This window comes from Nematostella vectensis, chromosome 12, assembly GCF_932526225.1.
Source record: "Nematostella vectensis chromosome 12, jaNemVect1.1, whole genome shotgun sequence".
In the NCBI taxonomy this organism is placed as follows: domain Eukaryota; kingdom Metazoa; phylum Cnidaria; class Anthozoa; order Actiniaria; family Edwardsiidae; genus Nematostella; species Nematostella vectensis.
Genome location: NC_064045.1, coordinates 5832766 through 5859911, shown reverse-complemented (window position 1 = coordinate 5859911; position 27146 = coordinate 5832766). Strand labels below are relative to the sequence as shown.

The following is a 27146-nucleotide window of genomic DNA, read 5'->3' as shown; positions in this document are numbered from 1 at the left end:
GACTGCGCACCCCCCCCCCCCCCCCTTCCTCAGCCAATCCTGGTTACGCGCCTGTATGCGACATTTGTGTGCTGTTGCTGACCAAGTGCTATATTTGTACAAGTTCAGGCTGCTATTAAATTTTAAAATTTTAGGCCTTAAAAAAGACATAAAAAGGTCTTAAATGTATTGTCTTTTCGGCTCCAGGAACCCTTTTTTTAACGTTTTTATTTTTATTTGTAGCAAAGTGATTCAAGCTATTTCTCTTTTTCATAAAAAAGCGAATACCCCTCCCCTTTCTTTCACACTATAGACAAATTTGCAAATAGTTCTCTCGTATGACCCGATTTGTCAGGAAAGCACCATGCATTCCGTCATTTTTACAGGCAATTTCCGCGTTTTTAAACTGCTGCCTTTACATTTTTCGCGGGACGGCATAAATTAAGGAAAGCGTGGGTTGCGATTGGCTTACCGCTAATGACGTCACGGAATAATTTGAAAACGGCAGCCATATTGCACGGGTCGCTAGCCACCTAGAAGAGGAAGGAGAAACTTGTATGTTTTTAAACAATCTATGCAAGAGTATGGACGTTTCCAAGTATGTGTTTTCCACTAAGAAAAATAGATCAAGTCTGGAATACAGTGGATCGGGAGTTAAAGGTGATGTTTTGTTATTGTCGTCCGAATTACTGTGATCACTCTTGCGTCGAGCGATCGAACGCCACACAACCGTCGACTAGTATTATTTGAATGCAGTCATATGGGATGTATGAATAAGTGATGAGAAAAGATGAAAAGACAAAACCCTGATTTTTCCCGTCTTAGAAAAAATATTTATATAGATTATTCTGTTATTTCTGTGCGATGATATTTTTATTTGATTATTGTGTTTTTTGTAATAACGCAAAATGTACCATCATCAGTCAGCTGTTGAAGAAATATCAATATCGCCTACGTAAACAGTATATAAACGACATACAGTTTAAGGATTTTTATAGAAAATCCACCAAAATTGTTCGGTTAAGCTACTTTTGGACTCGTTCGCTGCTACTGTTATCCCTCATCCACTACGAATAAAAGGTTTCAGACATATATGAACACAAGACCAAAGCAAAGGCACTAGGACTGTAGAGTTTTGTATTATCAAAATGTTTTTCGTTCTTTCAAAAGAGAGATTCTTGTGGGGTTGGGGTTGCTGGATAGGTAAATATGGACCTTATTGAAATGCAGATTACAGATTTTTAAATTCTTAGAACTTACTAAATCCCAGATTTAGAAATAAATTCTTTTAAGATTTTTGGAATTTGGTTATTATTCATCACAGATGAATGATGATTCTATTAGATCACGTCAATTTGGCAATATATATATATTTGCTGGAAGTATGACCAGGAGAGAGAGGGAACAATCATTTTATTACATAATTCAAGCAAAGAATTGTGCAAAGTTTCATAAACAAAGGAATCGGATCATTGGATTTGGGGCTTCGTTATTACCCCTTCTTATGTGCCCTGCTTTGAACATGTTCTCTAATATTTCCCACTAGCTTATCTGAAAATTTAGAATACGGCTCAAATAGGCATATGCAGTATGTCCAGAAAGGTACCTCTCTAGTCTCTTGCACTTTATTTGATAGATCACACTGCATGTACATCTTTCTTTCTAACAATTGGTGGTTATGAAAAACCTTTTGAGATAGGCACGATATCAAACATTATCCCTGATATCTGATATTGAGATTAGGATATTATCATTGTTTTCCTCTAATTATATGCTATAAGATAATGGTTAGACCTATTTCCTCTCCTCTCCTCTTCCCTCAGTATTGTGATATTATTGAAGATTATCCTATTATAATCTACTAGATGTCTATTTAGATACCCTCCTTCCCTCTGATGGACCCTCGATATTGCGATATTATCAGAGATTATCTTATTAGAATCTATTAGTTCTCAATTTAGATCCTCACCTCCATCTGCTGGACCTCTCGATATTGTGATATTATCGGAGATTATCTATTAGAATCTACTACATGTCTATTTTAGATACTCTCCTTTTCTCTGCTGGACCCCTCTATATTTTGATATTATCAGAGATTATCTTATTAGAATCTACTAGATGTCTATTTAGATCCTCTCCTTCCATGTGCTGGACCCCTTGAAATTGTGATATTATTGGAGATATCTTATTAGAATCTGCTAGATATCTATATAAGATTCTTTTGCCTTCTCTGCTGGACCCCTCAATATTATCAGATATTCAACTACAGAATCTACTGTGTCTGTCACTTTTGTAGAATGAGTCTATATATGATATTATCTGTTATTATCACGTTGTGAGATGCAAAAATCAAGTTTCAACTCAGCAGCTTTTAATTTCAATTATCTGATATCAGTAATAAGACGAACTTTTCTATGTGTAAATCTTGTTGATAGATAGTATCAAGTCATGAGATGCAATAATCTATGTTCAACATAGCGGTTCTAAGAATATAAGATCTGATAAATATCGAAAATTAGATTTGTGAGATTTCTCATAATATCAACTAAATATCTGATACTAGAACCCTGTGAAAAATATCTGATTTATATCCGATTTAAGATGAGTGATAAATATGGTATAAATAAAGTGCCAAAAAAGTTCGATATCGCACCTTTATGATTAAGTGTAAAATGCTGGGTTTTATTTAGCCTAGTGCGTGTGATTTAAGCCTGATACATATGTACATGTGACATTTTTCCATGGCATGGATTCACATTCCATTCTGTGGCATGGAATCACATGTCCACTGCCTTAAAAATCATAGGTTAATGTTCAAGATTTTTGTTATTGTAATTATGGGCAAATTTGTAAAAGAGGGAAAAATAGTTATAGTTATTCTCAAAAGCATTATTTTGCTGAAGTGTGCCTGTTTTTTCTTACTGAATTTTTTGTTTTGTTTCCTAACAACGAATAATCACATCATTCAGAAGACATTATTCCATCTAAAAAAACACTTTACCATCTGGTTCAATATATATTTATATATGTTAAAAGAAATCACCATTTAGCAAGGGGGGCTGCTTGGGGCTGAATTCGGTTTAGTCTGAGGTACCATTTTTTTATGCACCAGTCAATTGACAGCTGGAGCCCCCGACCCCCGGGACATACCGGGGGAAGTAACCCGGTCATGCGGGGGATTTGGACACCTGTAGTCCACCGGGGGGCCGGGATTCAACAGAAGCCCTCAACAGGCCGGGAAAGGGGGCAGGGAATTAACGTTGAACTGGAAGTTGCGTCCCCGGTTTTTTCCCGGCGTATTCAATTTATAATTTTTCAACAAAGATACTTGCTTGCAAATCTAAATCTCTGATAGTATTGACTGAAAAAAATATAGTTTACTCTCTATCTATCGATGTCTGTTGATTTTTATATTTGGGGTAGCCTGTGGTGAAAATACTAGAGAGGGCCTGGAAGTGGGTGTAGTATGCATACGCTTTTTCCCGCCGAAGTTTAGTTCACTGAACATGGCAGCTCAAAGGAAGGTATGGCTTTATATGGTGGGACGTTATCGGAAAACACCGGGGCCATGAACCGGGGGCGTCACAGGCCCCGGTAGCCGGGAAAGTAACGCACATTTCACACCACATGAATGTTACTTTCATCGCTATGTCCCGGGGGTTGGGATGCCGTGGTTTCAATTGACTGGTGCATTATAAGAACGTCCAGCCAGAAATTTTGCCATATTTTACGAACACGTTAAAAACATGCCAAGGATCGGATAGCAGCAAAATGTTTTTTTTTTATTATGTTTTTTATTTATTTTATTTTCTATACAGAATCAAATTGTCTTGACAAGAACAACTTTGAATATTACTTAGAATTCAAGAAACATACTTAATACATTTTCAGCCTCATAGTTAATAGGGAGTTATTTTATTACGCTTATATGCTAAACTGTTTTTTTATACTTGCTACTTTTTTGTTTACGTCTGTGTATATTTTCCCTGCTGAACACCAGCCCAGCGAAATACAAAGAATACAAAAGAGGCCTCTGCTAGCAGGGAAGTATCTATCTTAAGACCAAGACAAACAAAGAAAACCCTTTGCTTATTGATGTGGAAAAATATACAATTCTAAAAAAAAAAAACATTTTTTCAACAATCTGTCTGTTGCTAAGACGTTTCGTCATTGTGACATTTCTTCGCCTTCCAATTATTATACAGTCATTACAAATAGCTCTGAATAATTAGTTATTAGTCGAGAATTATTTCGTCAAGTGTCAAGTCCAGTCTCTTCTGAAAAGTTCCTGTTATAACATGCAAATGACTTGCATATTGCTCAGCTGTGTTGGGAGTCAAAGATGTTCTGTTTGAAAAGAGCTCGATATTTTCACTATCACGGTAAGGCCACATCACAACTTAGAATTTCTTGTGCAAACATACAACAAATATCAATTTTGTACCAGCTTCCGAGTCACGTATCAACTCCGAACTCAAACCTAGCGTATTTCAAGTAGAAACTTTAAAAGGAACAATGGCGTGAGGTCTATTTGGATTGGAAAATGCGTTTTGTTTATGGCTGGCCAGTGTGTTTTTAAGCTTTGTCCTAATCAGCTTGGGACCCTTCTATGGCGTCTAAGCTTGAAGTTTAATGTGCAAACGCTTGAGCGTCAGTCTCGATGCATTTCCTACATTACACGTAAGTAAGTAACGTTATTCGTAGTAATATTTCTGACTTTATAAGTACAACATACTATTATTTGATGCCTATTTTAATTCTTGATCAACGTTGACGATGAAATATATATTTCCAAAGAGGTTATAAATGCTTTACAGTATCTGAAATCGCTCAGGAAGAAAAGCACCCTTTAAAATATTATAATTTTGTACAAGCTGTACTTTGCAAAATCACGGTCCATTGGTTTCGTTTTTGTGGTGTTTGTCTATCTTTCTAAACGAATAGAAAGCGTTGTCGTTAAATAAAAAAACAATTCCAGTGAAAAGAAGTAAATTGAATGTTATTTTCTACAGCAGAACTTGCGTAAACGGGAGTATTGTGACCATTAGGGAGCTGTGATTACTGGCCATTTTAGACCAAATGCGAGATATTTAATATTAATTAAAAGAGCGACTTCATAACCAGTACCTTATGTGGGAGTTTATATGCAAATTTAGATGGATAAGTTTCAGTACTTTTTAAACTCTAGCAACTCTGACATTTGTTTCTTACTTTTTACGGCTAATCGATTTAAAGATATTAGTTATCTAAATATATAGACATTAGGGAATGTTTTTCTTTTATAGTGGACAGTATATAGGCTCTTAATAAAACCACTAAATGAATATTAGTTAAAATTTATTTTCGAAGGAATTTTTTTCGACACCCAGCATCTATTATTATTTCTACTGATCCAACTGAGGCGTTTTTCTGAGGACTATCACCCACTTTTTTGGCGAGTCCCCTCGTCACACCCGGGAAGTCAGACTAGATTTTTAGATTTGTAAAAAATGAGACAACCCAAATCCAGTGATAGTATTTACACAGCGATTTACATTGCACAAAAGCAACAAGCCACACATCAAAATGTTTAGAAGTTCTCTGACTTTATTCGACTTAAATAGCAAAATCTATCTTGTAAACTCGAATATAAAAGTAGGCCTATTAATTTGGATCATATACAAATTTTAATAAATTTGTTTGTGATTTTTAAAAGTTTCAATGAAAACTAGACATACACCTATTTCAATAAAGGTTGTCTAGCCCGATCGGCGAATGGCAATTGCCAAATGCAAGATCTACGACCAAAAGGTGTTTATCGATTTATGGGTAGTAATTATTTTTAAAATTAAAGGTGATAAATAAACTAGACAATGTCAGAACCATATATTGATTTTATTAAATGGATATTCGTGTTTTATTTATATTTTTTCTGGATTTGGAACGAGTATTTTGGGATCCATGTGTCCATGTGTCGTAGAACTGCCATTTGTCAATCGCCATTTTTTGAAATAGGTGTATACATAACGAGACTAAAGCCCCGTGCAAACTACGCCAGCATTGCTGTGCGACGCTGGCCTAGCAATGCTGGCGCAGTTTGAACACCGTGTCCCATGTTGGCGAGTGTTGGCAAAATTTTGATTGAGTTCAAACTTTTGGCCAACACTTTGCCAGCATCTCCTTTGTCTCGTGGTCATTCGAGCACATCACAGCTTTGCTGGCGCAGTTTGCACACGAACCCAGCAATGCTGGGCTCATTTGCATCGTTTCCATAGCGAAAATAGCTCGCGTCTAAATAATGCTGTCACTTCAAAAAACGTTAAAAGTTACCGCAATATAATCAAAGAAAACATCGCAAATTTTTGGTCGTGAAAACGATATATGTCTGATAAATGTATCATGCAGAACACAATCCCACGTGCTACTTTCTAATTATCCGATTAACTTCATTGTTTTTTATTGTCCTCTTATCACTCGTAGTCGTAAAAATGACGACCGCTACAACACCAGGGGACAAAAAGACCCGAATTTAACCGGAATCCAGCGGAATCTTGGGTTGCCTTTTGAAAACACAAGTAAAATGATGGAGTCTTGGATGAGTGGGTGAGCGCCGGGCCGGAGTTAATTATAACCTGCTTAAACATTCAATATGGTTCCTTTTTTTTTTTATCTGCTGCTTTTATCTGCTAAAAAATCTCATTAGCATAAAACATGAGTTACGCGAAATCGTCCTAGTAAAGAATATCGTACAGCGAGTCAGAGAGCACTTATGAATTTCTTCACTTGTGACGGAAAGCGTATTGGTGGGACTGGCTTTGTCATTTAAGGGTCAAATAATTGTTTTGTTGTCTGATCTCGGTGATCCTGGCTCCTAAATAGTCTTGGTTTCTAGTCAGTCACTACTCAGTTCCTAATGGCAGGGGGGGAGGTAATTTTCAATAGCAAAAAAAGACAACTTTCTATATAGAATTGTTCCCTGCTAGCAGAGGCCTCGTTTCTCAGCAAAATACAGAGACAAGATGCCTATAGTAGCAGGGAAATAGAATTGGGGATTGCAATTGGAAATATGTCAACATCAATTTTTTAAAGCAATCTTCCGCGATGTAGCGGATTTAGACCATGTTTTTATTTGAATACCGAAACACGAGGTTCACTATACAAGGGAAAGCTCCTCCCACCCCCGGGCTCAGGAACAATCAGTTATCAATCAGCCGTCAATGAGTCAACATGTCAGGGTAATTGCTCTGATCTCTAAATTCAAATTTCATATTCTAAACCTGATTAAATGTCACTCCTAGACTTAAAATGGTTCTGATTTATAGTAAAATAATGCTATACCAAGCTGTGCGTGCTCTAAAAGACGAGCATTTTTTTCACAGCGCGATAATATTCTATGCAGATAAATTTTGGATAGCACAAAATTTAATTTTTTGCACCGAAAACGTGAGTCACGGCTCCCAAATCACTAATTTATCAATGTCTTAACACAACTTGTTACCTGTGCAAAAATAGTTTTAATCCAGCCGACTGAGGCTAAGGGATGAGCAATTTTACCAGAGACTTATAATTTGTGACCGCTAGCGTGGCAGTGGTCTGATTATAATTGCAAATTCGAGCCCGGGGGTGGGAGGGGTTTCCCCTTTTATAGCGGAACCTCGTGTTGAAGTAGGGACTGTATTACGTGTTGTTAAGTAATTCCAAACCTTACAACTCGATAGGACATTTGAATGGCGTCAGCCTGTTTGAATAACACACAAGAAATAGACGAAAGAAAACGTACTGCAAATATTTTTGAGTTTGAGAAATGAGCAAGACAGTTAGTATGGGCCCAGTTGTTCATTTCACGAATGTTTCAATGTTTCCGTAATTGTCCGAGCCTTTTTTACTATTAGCCAATCAGGATTGAGAAGTTTTGCCCAGTTTATTATAAATAGATATACCTAAAAAAACCCAACACTGAGATGCAAACTTCAAGAAATTACAATCAAGTTTGTGCTGAGCCAGACAGAAACTTACATTGAAATAAATTTGTCTCGTTAGCACACTTCAGACTGAAATCCCCCAAAACATTTGTTCGACCATTCAAACGTAGTAGGGGCACCAACCAACGTGCAGACACGACGGCACATCTACAGGAAGACCACGCGAACCTTATGGCATAGTTACTACATTCTTTTTTACTACCTATGGTGCTTCGCTTACACGGCACCTTGCGCTGCGAAGAAGCTCCTCCACTACGATCTAAATTGTTTTGTATTTATTTCTATCAAGTTATTTGATAGACTACCGCACATGCCTGGGGCGTTGGTATATTTTGCTTGTTAAGCCCCCTCTGCAACAGCGCGAACACCACAGTTAGCATTGCTGGGGGAATTTCTCTTGACTGGCCACAACATAGATGATACTTCTAGCGAACTACTTCGCTTTTATTGGCCATCTATTAGCCACCAGTGTTGGCGCTGTTTGCTCGGAGCATTATAAACATTCTAGGCATAAAATATACTTTAATATAATTATAAATAGAATCAAAAAGCCCAAACTGTCGCGATCTCGTACCAGAACAATGAATACAATACTCCAAAAACTGGAAATCGACTCTGCCAAATTTTCGTCTTTAATAAGACTTCTTCTTCTTCGTCTGCCCTGAAGAAGTCTTATTAAAGACGAAAATTTGGCAGAGTCGATTTCCAGTTTTTGGAGTATTAATATAATTATAATTATATTTATTTACCTTAAATGCACAATGATCTTCAGCCGGGCAAGTAGCGCTGACTAGACGGCTTTGTTTGGTTGCACGTCTGAGCAACTGCCGAAATAGGTCTGGATATAAAGAATTCTCTAGACATTATTAACCTGTTTAAGAGGCATGCGCTGTCTTTGTGTCTTCTGTCGCGCTATACGCTCGAGCAATTGCCTACTGTCATGATCTTCAGCCGGGCAAGTAACTATGACAAATGAAAATGCAGCTTTGGTAACTTCGCTAGTCTCCCATGCAGTCGTCGTCACGATATGCGCTTAAGCAACTGTCAAGAGAGGGTCCGATTAGAAGAATGATAACAGAGTCTTGTTTATAATTAGTACATGATTCAATTCATATCTTCGCTTCATGATCTGGGCGAATAATTGATCACGGGTGACTTCATATATTGAAACCAGGCCCAAGTTTCCCCACACCCAGACGTGGATATTGACCTATTTATCCCCACAGGCAACGAGTTTTCATAAATGCATAAGGATTTGAGATGGATGTCCATCTCGTAGGTTGTGCACTTTTGTTCATTTTTCCTTACTCGTGATTTGTTTTATCGCAACAACGAGTCTAAAGTTATTCCTACAAACAAGGATTTTATTATTATTTTCGGTTGGTTATGCTATGCCGTAGGGGCTATACTTTATAGTTTTATGGAATTATACTTTTTATATAGTTTTTTAATCTTCTGTTTGCGATTTGAATGATTAAGTACTGCCTGATAACTTTCAAATATCTCAGATGAAAAGTTTAGTCTAATTTGTTTCGTTTTTCACGCTGTTCGGTGTTTCAGACGGATGTTTTTTGGCCTTTCTTCATCGTTGCGTTCCAGATATTTTCGTGAAGCACGCACGCGCATTCAATCAGAACTAATTTTTCGAGGTAAAGCGTTGTTTTCGCCCAGCCGATCGGAGCGAGAGGACGGTTGCTCCTCACACCGATCAAGTCATGGACTTGGAATCGCTGCTCTGGTATAGGGAACGAAAATCTTTCGCATTGATACCACCGTTGCTTAAGTTTCGAGGATATGGTTTGGACTGCGAAGGAAGAATCCGCTGTGGAAAATGTGTAGAGTTGTATCTTAGTAAGTGCAGCCTAAATTTATCGGTATTTATTGGCTTTTTGGTAATTGAATTTTAAATTATCTTTGAAAAACTTTTTCTCAAAAAGCGTTTTGGATAATTAAGCTTTGATGATAGCTTTTATTTTTTTTCTTTGCTTGCATACGTATCCATTATTTCAGATTCTTATTTGTCTTTTACCATTACTATAAGTACTATTTCGAATTATTACATTAACACTGTATTCATTCGGCTTGTTGTGTTGGTGAAGACGCGTGTAAAGTGTTACCTTTCTTGTGCGCCGCGCGTAAACCTCATTTCTCGCCTTAAGAAAGTGCGATATTTCTGCACATGTTACGTTAACATGAACAAAGAATGCTTAAATCATCCTAAAAGAATGTTGATAAACCACTCTTTTATTGTTTATCATTAAAATACAACGATTTCCTTGCAAGGAAACTTCAAAATAACAATCTGCGAATGAAGTTTGGTACGTTATTGACGATATTTGATTAAGAATATCTTGGTATGGAAATGGGTGCTTTGTATGACTCGACATTGAGCAGGAGAATCAAATGGCGGCATCCAATTCTCAGCTTTTGGTTTACTAGTTATTTGAATTGAGACTGGAGGCGATTTGCGTAACATATATTCTACTGCCGCAAATAAAAACAATGCAAGGGCGCTTTGGCCGTTTTCATCTAAATTGTGTTCTGGTGTACTTCGATACATTTTTATTTGCATTTTCATTTTATAGAGCTCAAATGGGCACTCGCACACTTCTAAGAAAGTTGATTAACAGGGGCGTAGTCAGCGGGGTGGCCTAGGCCCCCCCTTTCAGCAGCCAAAAATACAGTAAATGTACGAGAAATTATCTTAAATAAAGAAGAAAATTCCTTGAAAGTCCCTTTTGGGCCCCCTCCTGTTGAAAATCCTGGCTACGCCGCTGATTAAGAAAAGATGTAATAAAATAACGTAAAATCTTCCTGATTCATCACGGGCTTAGGATAACTTTAACCCAAAGTGATGTCTAATTCCTGTTAGTGCCGAAAAACTCGGCCTCGACTGACTCCACTTGTCTTGACATTGATTATTCCGGTACCACTAAAACCGTCATATAATTTTTTAATGTTGTATTCATCTGTGCTCAAGAGTCGGCTAGCGTGACGAGCCCAGAATATCAAGTTGTAAGAACAGTAAAAACTTCGTTCGTAGGCGCCTTGTGACGGCACTCAAACATTCTCTACGATAAGCTCGGCAAATCAAAATAGACGTCATTAACCGACAAGCCGCTCAGCCAATAGAAGCCCGGGAACGAGGCAAGTTTTCCTATTCTGACCACTTCATATTCTGGGCTCGGTTGCTAAAAAGCAGGTTAGCGCTTATCCACGGATAAATATGGTTATCGAGACATTTGATTGGATAGCAACCTTATTTAACTCTGGGTTAGCGTTAACCTGCTTTCTAGGAACCCGACCCTGGTCGATCAAATTGAAATCCAGCATTATATATTTATCATAATAAATTAAACAATAATGCCTAGTGCACACTAGCAATATAACAACATAACGACATGTGCGCGCGCACTAATGCTATTTCATTTCCATGTATTCTTAGGGGTATAGTTGGGTAAATCCGAGACTTGCGGCGAGACCCGAGTTTTAGAATCCGAGCCCGAGATGTCAAATTTCGAAATCCGAGCCCGAGCTTTTCCGGTCTTTAAAAAACCGAGCCCGAGCTTTTAGTTCGATAAAAAAGCGAGCTCGATACTCTATTACGAAATTGCTCTTGTTACAGAATCGTTTTTTTTTTCTGGAAATAAAGATAAAGATCGGCACGGCCACACATCGCGTTTAAAAATCCGAGACTCCGTGCGACTATAATCCTAGCGGCTCAAGGGAAGGGAAGGGAGACTATGGGGAGAAGAAGAAAGGAGAGCCTTCCTGTAAGATTTTTCAATAACGACAACACTCGTTCCTGGATTTGTTGACTGGATTTTAAATCCAGTTTTCTTTTCACGCGGATAGAACGGAGAACACATAGTGCGAAGAAACAAGACAATTTTCACGTACCGCGTTTATTTTGACAAAAAATGGAAGTAAAATTACAATGTAAACAGTTCATGTGATTGGTTAATAGTACACACGCTACGGGGCGGCGCGGCTAGAACAATGGTTTCCCGGCAGGCTCTCCTTTCTTCCCTACCCCTCCCAACCCCCCCCCTTCCCTTCCCTTGAGCCGCTACGCAGGCTATCATTAGTTGGTTCTGCGCTGGCGCCTGTTTCTCGAAACACCTGTGAATTCTCGGGCCCGAAGACTTTATTTTGCATTTTTTCCCAAAACTTCGCATGTTTTCCTTTTTGAGAACCGCTTTCATGTTTTAGAACAGTTTGAACTTCCTCTTGGTTCATACTCCAATATATTACGCTCGATAGGGCTATTTTTGAAGTTTTGCTGAAGCCAGAAAGTTGCCCGAAAAGTCTCGGGCGACTGCGAGGTCCCTAGAACTTTCTTAATATTTAAGCCATGTGAATTCCGGGCCCGAGAAGTTCGGGAAAGATCAAAATCTGAACATCTATAAAGAGAATCATCCTTTACATGAATCTTTGTGGTAAAATACGTGTTTGACGATATTTCAACACATTTAGATACCATAACTTTTATAGAAATTAGCCAGCTTTTCAGATTTAGGTAATAAATCGTTTTCGGGCCCGAGAATTCTCGGGTGTTTTTAGAAACGAGCCCCTGGTCAAGAGAGGGTCCAAATACGAAGAATGATAACAGAAATCTTGTTAATCATTCATAAATTCAACTCATATCTTCGCGTCATAATCCGGGCGAAAAAATTATCTCGGGTGACTTTATATAGGGGAACAGGCTCAAGTTCAATGCATAAGGATTTGGGATGGGTGTCCAGCTCGTAAATTGTTCAATCATTCATTACTCGTGATTCGTTTTATCACAACAACGACTAAAATTATTTCCTACAAACAAAGTTTTTGTTATTGTTTTCAATTGGTTTTACTTCGTAGTTTATTAGGGACTTTAACATACGAGTGCGTTTACGAGTTCGGCGACGGTAGAAAACAATGGAATTAATTTGAGAATTGAAAGGCTGCACGTGGAAATGCGTTCTGTCTGATAGATTTCCGACCGTTCTCCGCCAAAACACGACGTGAAATTCCAAGTTTTACGGTCTGGAGAGTACGTGGTCGGTTGGAGTATAAATTCACTTTTTTCTGTTTCCTATTCTAGAAATGAAGCTTTCGGTAATTTCTGTTAGTTCCTGAATACAAAGTCTAGGTTATTTAATCGAAATTCTTGTGGAATTTGTCGCCAAGCGTTACACTTCATTGGAATTATACTTTTCTATGCATTCTGTTATGTTTCTACTGTTTGAAGGATTGACTACTGCTACATAACTTTCAAATATCTCAGATGAATTAGTTTGATTAGTTTAGTCTTACACACTGTTGGGGATAATTTTTGCTCTTTTTCATCATTGCGCGCCAAATATTTTCGTGAAGCACGCACGCGCATTCAATCAGAACTAATTTTTGTAGGTTTAGCGTCGTTTTCGCCCAGCAGGATCAGAGCAAGGAAACGGTTGTTTTTTTCAAAACGATAAAGTCATGGACTTGGAATCGCTGCTCTGGTTTAGGGAACGAAAATATTTCGCGCTGATACCACCGTTGCTGAAGTTTCGAGGATATGGTTTGGACTGCGAGGGAAAAATCCGCTGTGGAAAATGTGTTCAGTTGTATCTTAGTAAGTAGAGCCTAAATATATCGGTATTTTTGGAAATTTTTTAAAACTTTTCCTCTAGAGCGTTTTGGTTAAGTTTATAGATGATAGCTTTTATTTTTTTTTATTTGCTTGCATGTGTATCCATTATTTCACATTTTTGTTTGTCTTTTACCATTACTATAAGTATTATTTCGAATTATTATATATTAAAACTGTTCATTTGGCTTGTCGTGGTGGTAAAGACGCGTGAAAAGTTACTGTATACCTTTTTTGTGCGTCCGCGTGTAAACCTCATTTCTCAAAATGCGATATTTTATTACCCGTTACATAACTTGAAAAAACAGAGAAGAATGCTTAAATCATCCTTAATTGCCTGTTTTCGTAGAAATATTTAATTCTATACTTTTGGATCGGTTTAGTAATTGTTTGAAACTGGGGGCGACATGCGTAACGAATATTTTAGTGCCGCAAAACAATGCCACGGCGGCTGGGCCGTTTTTATTCAAATTTTGCTTATTGTGTTGTTTTTCGATAGAAACAAAACAACTGAAATGCAATTAAATGTAGCTATTTTCCGTAAGAGGGATTTTATGCAAAGGATCTATAGTTAGTTTGTTATGCAATTTCAAAGTTTGAGAAAACGTACAGCCAGTTTCGATGCATTTTTTTCCGCTCGGTGCGAGGCGTTCAAGCCACAATATTGCATTTATTTGGTAGGTGATCAAGCGCCGGCTAGAGTGACGAGTCCAGAATATGTAGAAGTCAGAATATAGTAAAAAAAACTTCTTCAAATCCAGCATTATATGTTTTTAATAAGCAAGTCAATTAGTAGCAGTCAGAATGTATAAAAAATACTTCTGATCAGTCAAATTTAAATCCAGCATTTTATACTTATAATAATAAATAAATCAATAATTAGAAGTCAGAATAGTATAAAAAACCCCTTCTGGTTGATCAAATTTAAATCCTGCGTTACATAATAAATTAAACAACGTTTGAGCTCATTGTCACGCCCACGCGCCTTGCGTGACAGAGAGGTCGAAAAATAACGTCGTGTACGTCAGGTGTTCCGAGAAAAAGACTATTTCGCGGTAAGGATTCTAATGGCAGAATCTATGGTAATGCTATTTCCTTTCCATGTATTCTTCATCTTAAAATATCAGTACCATTATAATCCTTGAGTTTTAGGCCCTTTTATCGTTCGTTCCCTATAAAGATTTTTTTCCCTCTCCAACTTTTGAAAAGTAGTATCGCCAGATACTTAGGCCACTATAATCCCATTTTATAAAAATCCATGCCATAGAAACCTTGACAAGTCCGCAAGGAATGTCTAGTTTAAGTACGGCCCTTGCCCAACCAGGTAGTTAATTAACAGTTTCTTGTGTTCATTCGGTTTTTCATTTGCCGAGATCGCACCCCACGATTAGTAAATTGTTGACAATCTCGGAGAATTTTAACTTGAAAAACGAACGCCGAAATTACTTGGGTTATTACCAGTTGAAGCATCGAGGGTTGTGATAAGAGTCGCTTGTGTTTTCTTTTTTCTTATTTGACGTCTTTGAATAATCTTCGAGGGGTAAAAAAGGCGAATATCTAGTTGTGAGCATGGATTTGCTCGCGTACGTCGTCCGTCTAAAGTGGAGAGGGTCTCCTTCGCTTGAGTTACCGTTACTGAAGTTCCGTGGATATGTTTTTGATAGCGAGGGCCGTGTACGATGTCAGAAATGTGTTCAACGGTACTTTAGCTTAAGTAAGTAGATCTCTAGGATTAAAGCAAATCGTTTCTGGTGTTTTCCTGTAGCGAAGAGGTCTATAGCCCTTTTCTTCTACAACAAAAAAATTGAGAGCAACAAGTGAGTTTAAAAGAAAAAAATAACTTTTGATGGCTACAGTATAGGTAACGTTTGTTGAAACAAAAGTTAGCTAACAAAAATGAGCAAATATTTTGAAATCATTTGAAATTTTGATCTTGTGGTTACCTTGCGGATAATGGCATACCTTGCTTTTTCTTTAGTAACTAAATTACAAGGTTAATTAGTAATTGCCAGATAGTTGTTTAGTTAATTTTGGATTTAGACATTATTTCTACCCTGCGACTTAAACCTCTTTTCTCAAAGATTTGCCTGTTGCATAGCAATCCTGCTGGAGTTGACAGTATTAACACATGCTTTTGCGTTCTCATCCAGCACTCAAATTATTATTTCATTTGACTTTTACTATGGTGCTTCGAATCATGCTGCTGCTGATGATGATATCATCTTCATTTGTTTACCACCCAAGCCAAGTGATGATGATGATGCTGATCATATCATTGTTTTTTTGTGTACCACTCATGCCAATTGAAAATGAAAACCATATCTTCTGTTCTGTTAAGTACTCACTCAAGTGGTTATGATGATGATATCATCTTCATTTGTTTACCACCCAAGCCAAGTGATGATGATGATGCTGATCATATCATTGTTTTTTTGTGTACCACTCATGCCAATTGAAAATGAAAACCATATCTTCTGTTCTGTTAAGTACTCACTCAAGTGGTTATGATGATGATATCATCTTCATTTGTTTACCACCCAAGCCAAGTGATGATGATGATGCTGATCATATCATTGTTTTTTTGTGTACCACTCATGCCAATTGGAAATGAAAACCATATCTTCTGTTCTGTTAAGTACTCACTCAAGTGGTGATGATGATGATATCATCTTTATTTGTTTACCACCCAAGCCAAGTGATGATGATGATGCTGATCATATCATTGTTTTTTTTTGTGTACCATTCATGCCAATTGAAAATGAAAACCATATCTTCTGTTTTGTTAAGTACTCACTCAAGTGGTGATGATGATGATATCATCTTCATTTGTTTACCACCCAAGCCAAGTAATGGTGATGCTGATGAAATCATTTTTTTTTTGTACCACTCATGCCAATTGATAATGAAAACGATATCTTCTGTTTTGTTTAGCACTCGCTCATATGGTGATGATGGTAATGTCCTTTTTATGATGATATCACCTTTTGTTTATTACCCATGCCAATTAATGGAAATTATGTTAATGCTGATGCCATCGTTATTTGTATAGTACCATCATTGCCATCACACTAAGTGATGGCAATGATATCATCTTCATTTGTTTATAGTACCCATGCCAAGTGATACAATACAATATACATGCTTGTTAATGATTTGTATGGAACCCGCCAAATGATGACAATGATATTATCTTTATTTGTATAGTACCCACACTAAGTGATGGCAATGATATCATCTTTATTTGTTTATAGTACCCATGCTAAGTGATGATGATGCCAATTAGCAGACATGCCAAATGATAACAATATACATGCTTGTTAATGATTTGTATGTAACCCGCCAAATGATGACAATGATATCATCTTTATTTGCATAACACCCGCCAAGTGATGACAATGGCATCATCTTTATTTGTATAACACCCATACAAAGTGATGACAATGGCATCATCTTTATTTGTATAACACCCATACAAAGTGATGACAATGGCATCATCTTTATTTTTATAGAACCCATACCAAGTGATGACAATGATATCATCTTTATTTGTATAACACCCATACCAAGTGATGACAATGATATCATCTTTATTTGTAGAACACCCATACCAAGTGATGACAATGATATAATCTTTATTTGTAGAACACCCATACCAAGTGATGACAATGATATAATCTTTATTTGTACAGCGCCCACGCTAAGTGAGGATGAAGACGATGAGTATGAGGATAATCTGGCATGGGACGACTCTGCTATCCCTGTAGCCGGTGGCAGCACCCCAGTCAATGGCTCCTTCTACCCCGCCATTGGAGGCCCTTTTTCAGCATTGACTCCGAGCATGTGGCCCCAGGATATCCTTTCCAGAATACAACAGGTACCCCCTGTCCAGACTACTAGTGCACACTCACACACTCACCTACACCTTTACTTTGCACACTCACACACTCACCTGCTGTGGAGCCAACAACAGGCTTTTTGCACCCCCTACTCAAGGCCCTTTTTATTGGAGGGACTTCTGTGTCACTCGATCATCGGATGGATCATCCGTAAACTTTTTGTGGTCTTTCTGTGTTTTCTCAACACAGCAATTCTTAGATCTTCCTGTAAACTTCCGGTGACCAACTTCCGGTAAGAAAGCTTAGTACTATAAAAGAGCCTTGTAATCGACCTGTGACCGTTACGGTCGTTGCGTATTATGGCCGTAAAGTATATATATTATATAAGCTAGTTTTTATAGAAAAGTCTTCGATGTGGGTTGAGCGTGCGCATGCGCCTTCGTCACTGACGTCAATCGATCTTCTACGGTTCTGTCCAATTCAAGTTGTTAGTTTGCAAACAAAACAAGTAAAATGCTAGCAAAGCTTTGAATTCTCCTTGTTTTAGCACTTTCGCGTCTCTGCGTTTTCGCGTTATTTGTTTGAATTTGTGCTGAAAGAGCGGATAGCCGAAGCTGCGACTTTTAAAGTCAGAGAACAAGGGAAAAGCCTCTTTTAGCATGGCCTTTGTTTGCAGGGTACTAAGAGAAAGCCACTGTTTGCAGGTCAAGAAAACTAGTATCGACTTTCATAAATTGTTTTTTATAAGTTAAGTACTAAATATCAAACAAAACTCGTTCAAACACGCTTATTCATCGAATAACGATTTTGCGCCTTTCTAGAATGTTGACATGCTTAAAATACATTGTGTGACTGTGCTTTGGTTAATTATTTTGGGTATTTAACCTTTGTTTCCGGAAAGAATAGAGCGAAATTTGACATGCTAAGAAAAGCAGTCCTAACGGTGAGATACCAATTAGGATAAAACCTAATTTTACTCAGGAGTTACTTCGGCAATGCCTCGGTGGTATCGTGGTTCTGTCGCTTGTCTAAGACATCAGAGACCGGAGGTTCGATCCCTTGTTGTGATATCTAATTTTTTTTTTTTACTTTTTATGATAATAATAAATGATCATACTGTTCTTGGTGTTTCATCACATCGAAAAGAAAGGGCATTTTTTTGTACTTTCAGCATCTTGGATGTGTTCATCCTCTGTTCAAAATTCATCCTGTATATCTTTTATGCACACAAGACAATAACTACAAAAACAAATTTGCATTCACGAGTCGGCTCACAGAGCCCTTTGATCTATTCCCCATTCCAGTGGTATAAAAGGGATAAGATCACCCCTTTCACAAATTCATTTTGACCATCCTTTTGTTTAGAGACCCTTTGGCTTTACTTCAATTCCTAAGAAGCAGAACATATATTTAGTTTTATTTTAATTTATTTAAATGATGAAGAAAAAGCTTATTCAAGCACAGTTATCAATAAGTGCAACAGTTACTGTTCGTTTTTTTTAAAATTTTACATGAATTGTCATATGAGTGAAAGAAAAAAGAAATTGTTGTAAAAATAATAACACAAGGCTCTTATCTCACAAGCTCTAGTATTTGGTTGATTACAGAGTTTTATTACAAAGACGTAGAGGGAAATTAGATTGCTGTCATTGTTTGGGTCAGCCTTTCATACCAGAACCATCTGTTTAAGGTGTTCCCGGGGGTATTTTCTGTTTGCTTTCATTGTGCATGTGTCTAACTTTTTCCTCACTGCTATTGGTTCTTCCCCTGTTCTTCCCCAGAGCTGTTCATTTGTGACTTTGTCTCTCCCAACGGTTGTTGCACTTTCTGTGCATAAGAACCCAGCAGCATCGATACCATGAGCACTTCAAATAAGCTGTCTTTTTTTTTTCTTTAGACTGAGGACTCTGGTCACCGGCCCGAGGGGCAGTACGACGAGTTTGGCTTTATTATGGATGGAGGTAGGTTCTGTGAATTGTTTGAAATTGTTTAGTCAAAGTAAGACTGTTCAAGACAGACTGATAAGATTGCCATCTTCAGATTTCCCATACCTAATGGTACTATCACTGTCTTCATTTGTTCTGCCGACTGGTCAAACTTTATGTTTGCTATGAGTAATGAAATAGGTGCAACAAACAAAGTACAAATAAGGCTAGTAATATTCCAAATTCTCCAAGGTTTAAATCTTCAATCTTCAAGGTTCTCTTAAGGTTGAAATCTTTGTGACTACGCCCTGATTGCTATGTCTTATCGCTTAAAATTTCTGTGACTATGCATCGATTTGCTTTTTGAAATTACTGTTGACCACACTCATTTTGTTATCCCTTGGGGTTAACCTTTTCATTACTATTACGCCCCGAGGCGCCTGTAAAATATAGGCCCAACTCCAATACGTCATAAATGCAAACCAAACATCATCAGACCCGGATACTCGTGGATTCCTCCAAGGCATAGACGACCTTCAAAAGCGCATCCAAGCAATGTAATAGAATTGACTCTATTGTCAAAATATCAACCTTGATTTCTGACCAATTCGTAAACAAATGCTTAAACCTGGAAACATTTCTTACCAAAAAAGACACAAAATTCCGAACCACAAAAAGAGACAAGCAAACAGTCTCTTTGCCAACAGTCTCTTTGCCCCAAAGCCAAACAAAACATTTCCAGGTCCAAGGAACCCAGAATAAGCTTAAAAACAATTTTTGAATAAGGTTGGGTAGATGGTCCACACTGGAGAGTATGAGGCCATTCACTAGAAAATTCCTTTCTCACTCGGTGAAGGCCAAACAAAGAATTATCCCATTGAATCAACCTCAGCAAACATCCATAAAAAAAAAACATTTTTTTTTCCATTTATGCCATTATGTCCATTTCGTTATTTGTCGGGCTTACGAACAGAAGAATGGGCGTGCTTATGTCATTATGTCGTTATGTCACTAGTGTGCACCAAGCATAATCCGAGCCTATCTGTTTTTTTGTAGAAGACTTGGAGCATGAATACAAAGACCCAGACCCAGGAAACTTTGTCACGAACGAAGATGACAGCTTACGACTGAAGTGGACGGCTTATCTTGAGTTCACACAAAACCAGGATGTGGGCGACATGACCTGGGACAAGGTTTCTCCCAGTTTCCCGCACTCAGACAAGCTGAGAGAGCTCGTCTGTTCGGGAATTCCACACAGTATGCGTGCCCCGGTATGTAAGAGCTGGTGTAACAGGGGCGGATTCAGGGGGAGGGGGGGGGCTTGACTCTGCTGACGCGACAAATTTAATTCATCGTTAGGTATTGTTAGATCTATGTGACCTACCATAACCTACCGTCTATCCGGCCATTATCCACCCCCCATTGTGAAATCCTGGATCCACCGCTGCTCTACATGACTTTTATAGATCTGAATGTGAACCGTTGCTCCGTCTTCTTCTGCCTTGCCACTTTTATATTTTGGGCAGTTCTTCTCCGTCCAAAAAAATATTTTCCCTTATCTTTGCCCCTAACGTCTGTTTAGATATGGATGCGGATATCTGGCGCCCTGCAAAAGAAGATCAACGCTGAGTTCACCTACAAGCAAGTGGTCCGTGCCAGCTCAGACGAGAACTCACCCGCTTCCAAACAGATCGAAAAGGTAAGGATGGCCAACATCTGAGAATAGTATAGCTGTCTATCGCTTGTAAAACTTTTTATGTATTTGCCTCCAGCTAGATCTTCTTATTCTTTTTCACAATTGCAAGAATGTACACCGTGCTTGATTTTAACCAATGAGCGTCGTGTGTACAATAACACCCTTGTGATATTCCATAATTATTCCTTCAGCTTATAAGGACTCTGAGTCTATAGCTCAGAGACCATGAGGGCTAGAAGAATAATTGTGTTAGTCAAATCACACTAGTAGGTAAAATTGTATAGCCAAAAATCTTGTCTTCTCTGTTTCTTCGCGACTGATAGGCTGTAGCTTCCAACTCCTAGTAGGCCAACCAATCAGAATGCAGCTTTGATAATAGACCAATGGTGCGATTTGGCTAAAATCTATCTAATCTATGTGTGATTTTTCAGGACCTGCTTCGTACGATGCCCAACAATGCATGCTTCTCCACCCCCACAAGCACGGGCCTGCTAAGGATGAGACGCATCCTAAGATCACTCGCCTGGCTTTACCCTGACATTGGTTACTGTCAGGGCATGGGCATGGTACGTGACATTGGCTTGGGTGTTTTATGTGAGATTGGATAGGGTGTGGTGTATGACATTGGATAGGGTGTGGTGTGTGACATTGGCTTGGGTGTTTTATGTGAGATTGGATAGGGTGTGGTGTATGACATTGGATAGGGTGTGGTGTGTGACATTGGCTTGGGTGTTTTATGTGAGATTGGATAGGGTGTGGTATGTGACATTGGATAGGGTGTGGTGTGTGACATTGGATAGGGTGTGGTATGTGACATTGGGTAGGGTGTGGTGTGTGACATTGGCTTGGGTGTTTTATGTGAGATTGGATAGGGTGTGGTATGTGACATTGGATAGGTTGTGGTGTGTGACATTGGATAGGGTGTGGTACGTGACATTGGATAGGGTGTGGTATGTGACATTGGCTTGGGTGTTTTATGTGAGATTGGATAGGGTGTGGTATGTGACATTGGATAGGGTGTGGTGTGTGACATTGGATAGGGTGTGGTATGTGACATTGGGTAGGGTGTGGTGTGTGACATTAGCTTGGGTGTGGTATGTGACATTGGCTAGGGTGTGGTATGTGACATTGGATAGGGTGTGGTATGTGACATTGGCTTTGGTGTGGTGTGAGACTGGCTAGGGTGTGGTATGTGACATTTGATAGGGTGTGGTATGTGACATTGGATTGGGTGTGGTATGTGAGATTGGCTAGGGTGTGGTATGTGACATTGGATAGGGTGTGGTATTGACATTGTCTTGGGTGTGGTATGTGACATTGGATAGGGTGTGGTATGTGACATTGGCTTGGGTGTGGTATGTGACATTGGATAGGGTGTGGTATGTGAGATTGGATAGGGTGTGGTGTGTGACATTGGATAGGGTGTGGTATGTGACATTGGCTTGGGTGTGGTATGTGACATTGGCTTGGGTGTGGTATGTGACATTGGCTTGGGTGTGGTATGTGACATTGGCTAGGGTGTGGTGTGTGACATTGGCTAGGGTGTGGTATGTGACATTGGCTAGGGTGTGGTATGTGACATTGGCTAGGGTGTGGTATGTCACATTGGCTAGGGTGTGGTATGTGACATTGGCTTGGGTGTGGTATGTGACATTGGATAGGGTGTGGTATGTGACATTGGATAGGGTGTGGTATTTGAGATTGGCTAGGGTGTGGTATGTGACATTGGATAGGGTGTGGTATGTGAGATTGGATTGGGTGTGGTATGTGAGATTGGCTAGGGTGTGGTATGTGGCATTGGATAGGGTGTGGTATTTGACACTGGCTTGGGTGTGGTATGTGAGATTGGATAGGGTGTGGTATGTGACATTGGCTTGGGTGTGGTATGTGACATTGGCTAGGGTGTGGTATGTGACATTGGATAGGGTGTGGTATGTGACATTGGATAGGGTGTGGTATTTGAGATTGGCTAGGGTGTGGTATGTGACATTGGATAGGGTGTGGTATGTGACATTGGATAGGGTGTGGTATGTGACATTGGCTAGGGTGTGGTATGTGACATTGGCTTTGGTGTGGTGTGAGACTGGCTAGGGTGTGGTATGTGACATTGGATAGGGTGTGGTATGTGACATTGGATTGGGTGTGGTATGTGAGATTGGCTAGGGTGTGGTATGTGACATTAGATAGGGTGTGGTATGTGACATTGGCTTGGGTGTGGTATGTGACATTGGATAGGGTGTGGTATGTGACATTGGCTTGGGTGTAGTATGTGACATTGGCTAGGGTGTGGTATGTCACATTGGCTAGGGTGTGGTATGTGACATTGGCTTGGGTGTGGTATGTGACATTGGATAGGGTGTGGTATGTGACATTGGCTAGGGTGTGGTATGTGACATTGGATAGGGTGTGGTATTTGAGATTGGCTAGGGTGTGGTATGTGACATTGGATAGGGTGTGGTATGTGAGATTGGATTGGGTGTGGTATGTGAGATTGGCTAGGGTGTGGTATGTGGCATTGGATAGGGTGTGGTATTTGACACTGGCTTGGGTGTGGTATGTGAGATTGGATAGGGTGTGGTATGTGACATTGGCTTGGGTGTGGTATGTGACATTGGCTAGGGTGTGGTATGTGACATTGGATAGGGTGTGGTATGTGACATTGGATAGGGTGTGGTATTTGACACTAGCTTGGGTGTGGTATGTGACATTGGCTAGGGTGTGGTATGTGACATTGGATAGGGTGTGGTATGTGACATTGGCTAGGGTGTGGTATGTGACATTGGCTTTGGTGTGGTGTGAGACTGGCTAGGGTGTGGTATGTGACATTGGATAGGGTGTGGTATGTGAGATTGGCTAGGGTGTGGTATGTGACATTGGCTAGGGTGTGGTATGTGACATTGGATTGGGTGTGGTATGTGACATTGGATTGGGCGTGGTATGCGACATTGGATAGGGTATGGTATGTGACATTGGATAGGGTGTGGTATGCGACATTGGCTAGGGTGTGGTATGTGACATTTGATACTGTCAAGGCATAGGAATGGTATAGGTGGGAACATTTTTAGTAAAGCTTACATATATCAATAGTAGAACACATGGCCTATTAACTAGTTTGTCCAAGCGTAAAGAGAACCGGTTGCAGAAGAAGCATCTATCTAGAATCAGAACTAGTATCTATCTAGAATTTTAGAAGGATTACGGATACAGGTGTCTGTATTAATGTATTGTTACATTTGTTCTGTGTAGATCGTTGCGTCGCTATTGTTGTTTGTGGAGGAGGAGGATGCCTTCTGGCTGACGAGTACTATAATCGAGGACCTCAACCCGCCTTCCTACTACTCCAGCACACTTATTGGCGTACAGGTACTCATCACCATCATTTTTCTCATTGTCATCACCATCATCACCATCATCGTCATTGTCATTGGCATCACCCACCATCATTCATTATCATCATCATCGTCGTCGTTGGCATTGACATCACCCACCATCATCTATCATTATTATCATCATCATCATCGTCGTCGTCATCATCATCATCGTCGTTGGCATTGACATCACCCACCATCGTCCATCATCATTATTATCATCATCATCGTCGTCATCATCATCATCATCGTCGTTGGCATTGACATCACCCACCATCGTCCATCATCATTATTATCATCATCGTCGTCGTCATCATCATCATCGTCGTCGTTAGCATTGACATCACCAACCATCGTCCATCATCATTATTATCATCATCATCATCGCGTCGTCATCATCATCATCGTCATTGGCATTGACATCACCCACCATCGTCCATCATTATTATAATCATCATCGTCGTCGTCATCATCATCATCGTTGTTGGCATTGGCAACCACCCACGATCGTTCTTCATGTTTATTGTTTTCATCATCATGGTTTCTTTGTATGCCAGGCGGACCAGCGCGTGCTTCGTCAGCTGATCGTTAGTTACCTGCCGCACACAGACCAGCAGCTGAAGGAACATGACATCGGTACGAGCACGCAGTGACAAACACATTCAAAAAGACAAAACCATATATATTAAAGCCGCATTATCACCAGTTTACTTCCGGAGGGCGGACGGAAACCTCAACCGACAAGAGGCAAAAAAATCTATTAGAATCCGCGCTATTAAACAGGCCATCCACTCGAAATAATCAGTCGCATCCTCGAAGAAACTTCCAATAAACAGATTGCTTTTACGATTTGAAATATATTTCTCGTTTTCCGTTAAAAATTATTGTTACGTAATCGACCTTAAGTAAACTGGTTAAAATGCGGCTTTAACCGTCCACGATAAAGTGGACCTTATCCATAGATAGAAAATGATCACTGCCACTCGACCAATCAGCGCCCTCCATTTGATCCCCCTAAATCTCATAGTAATTAAGGTGTCAAGCGGCGAGGGCATTATACAATATGGTTATCAACTTAGCGATAAGTATTCCCTCAGTTGCAACTTTGTTTTCCTGGAGGAAAACAATGAAAACAAAGTTGCAACTTAGGGAATACTAATCACTAAGTACATGACTGCTAATATATTACTAACTACAAACCTCAATGAAATATCCCTGTTATTTAAAATCCTCAACTGCTTTTTAAATCCTAGGGAAAAAAAGAAAGTAAAAATACAATGTAAATTGTGTTTACTAATATCAAAGTTATGCAGTGTTAATTTTCTAAGAAAGTGCTGCGCACTCGCAGATTTTTGTTAATTTGTGCCCCAAATCCCAGAAAACACACACATTTATTTATATCTAACCCTTACTTGCAATGCCATGGGGATGTTGTGTTAAGCATCTTAAAAAAAACACAAAATAAATATTAACCTTGTGGTATTTTCATTCACAAGGTACCAGGGCATCACGATAAATCTGCCCTTATCCATATTTGGAATGTCATGGGGATGTTGTGATTAGCATATTGTATTATCATGCTCAATTTATCCTTTATCCTTTTTTATCACACAGAGTTGTCGCTGATCACTCTTCACTGGTTTCTCACAGCATTTGCAAGTGTTGTACACACCAAGGTAAGCAATATCCTTTCTTCCGTCTGCCCATCTGTCTTTTTCTAACACCTGTTGTTGTATCTGCAGATCTTGTTACGTATCTGGGATATTTATTTCTACGAGGGGTCCGTTACTCTGTTTAGGGCCACCCTTGGTATGCTCAAGCTGAAGGTACGCACCACACATTAAAGAATGTCGATCGGCCACTCCTTTGTTATTGTTTATAATTGAAAATAAAACGGTTTATTCGCAAGGAAACTTCAAAATTACAATCTACGAATGAAGTCCGATTCGTTATTGTTGGTATTTGATTGAAAATATATAGGTTACCCGCTTGAATTAGCCGATCGAAATGGATTCTTTGAGTCACCCGGCATTGAGCCGGAGTATAGGATGGCGGCGTGATTGGCATTCTTTAAAGTCGCATTGTCGCTAGTTTACTTTCGGAGGCCCGCCGGAAAACACAACCAACACAACCGGGGGGGGGGGGGGGGGGGGGGGCTCAATGATAGTTAAAAACGATTAATTATACGTGTACATGTTGGATAGAAAACGTTTCTGGATGGATCTAGTGTCCTATTACCAGAGCTAAGGATGCCGATTTGAACTTTATTGATCCGTGGTCAGTGAAATACTACTCTGAACCCCACCCTCCGTTTTTCTCTAGACACGCCCCTGAAGTCACTTCTTCGTTTCTAATATCCCTATATTGGAGTCTCGATATGGTCACTACTTCCTGTTTGTTATACCCTTTCTATCTATATTGGAGTCTCGATATGGTCACCACTCCCTGTATGTAATACCCTTTCTATCTATATTGGAGTCTCGATATGGTCACTACTTCCTGTTTGTTATACCCTTTCTATCTATATTGGAGTCTCGATATGGTCACCACTCCCTGTATGTAATACCCTTTCTATCTATATTGGAGTCTTGATATGGTCACTACTTCCTGTTTGTTATACCCTTTCTATCTATATTGGAGTCTCGATATGGTCACTACTTTGTGTTTGTAATACCCTTTCTATCTATATTGGAGTCTTGATATGGTCACTACTTCTGTTTGTGATACCCTTTCTATCTATATTGGAGTCTTGATATGGTCACTACTTCTG

At 39.2% G+C, this 27146-nt stretch overlaps 1 protein-coding gene across 8 annotated transcripts in view; it reads left to right on the top strand.

The window, feature by feature from the left end:
* The first annotated feature begins 457 nt into the window (after window positions 1-457).
* LOC5506391 (small G protein signaling modulator 3 homolog) overlaps window positions 458-27146 on the top strand; it is a 38336-nt gene continuing 11647 nt past the window's right edge. Inside the window, exons 1-10 of one of the 8 annotated variants that reach the window (XM_048719824.1) lie at window positions 458-639; window positions 17241-17425; window positions 19285-19348; window positions 20369-20583; window positions 20895-21011; window positions 21440-21574; window positions 24255-24371; window positions 24934-25012; window positions 25991-26052; window positions 26119-26202. In XM_048719824.1, coding sequence (XP_048575781.1) covers window positions 537-639; window positions 17241-17425; window positions 19285-19348; window positions 20369-20583; window positions 20895-21011; window positions 21440-21574; window positions 24255-24371; window positions 24934-25012; window positions 25991-26052; window positions 26119-26202 — 1161 coding nt within the window. In that variant the 5' untranslated portion in view covers window positions 458-536. Of the gene's footprint in view, window positions 640-4203; window positions 4362-4411; window positions 4660-13364; window positions 13537-14951; window positions 15266-17240; window positions 17426-19284; window positions 19349-20368; window positions 20584-20894; window positions 21012-21439; window positions 21575-24254; window positions 24372-24933; window positions 25013-25990; window positions 26053-26118; window positions 26203-27146 lie in introns of those variants that run through there. The other 7 variants (XM_048719826.1, XM_048719823.1, XM_048719821.1 and 4 more) reach the window with 7 other exon arrangements.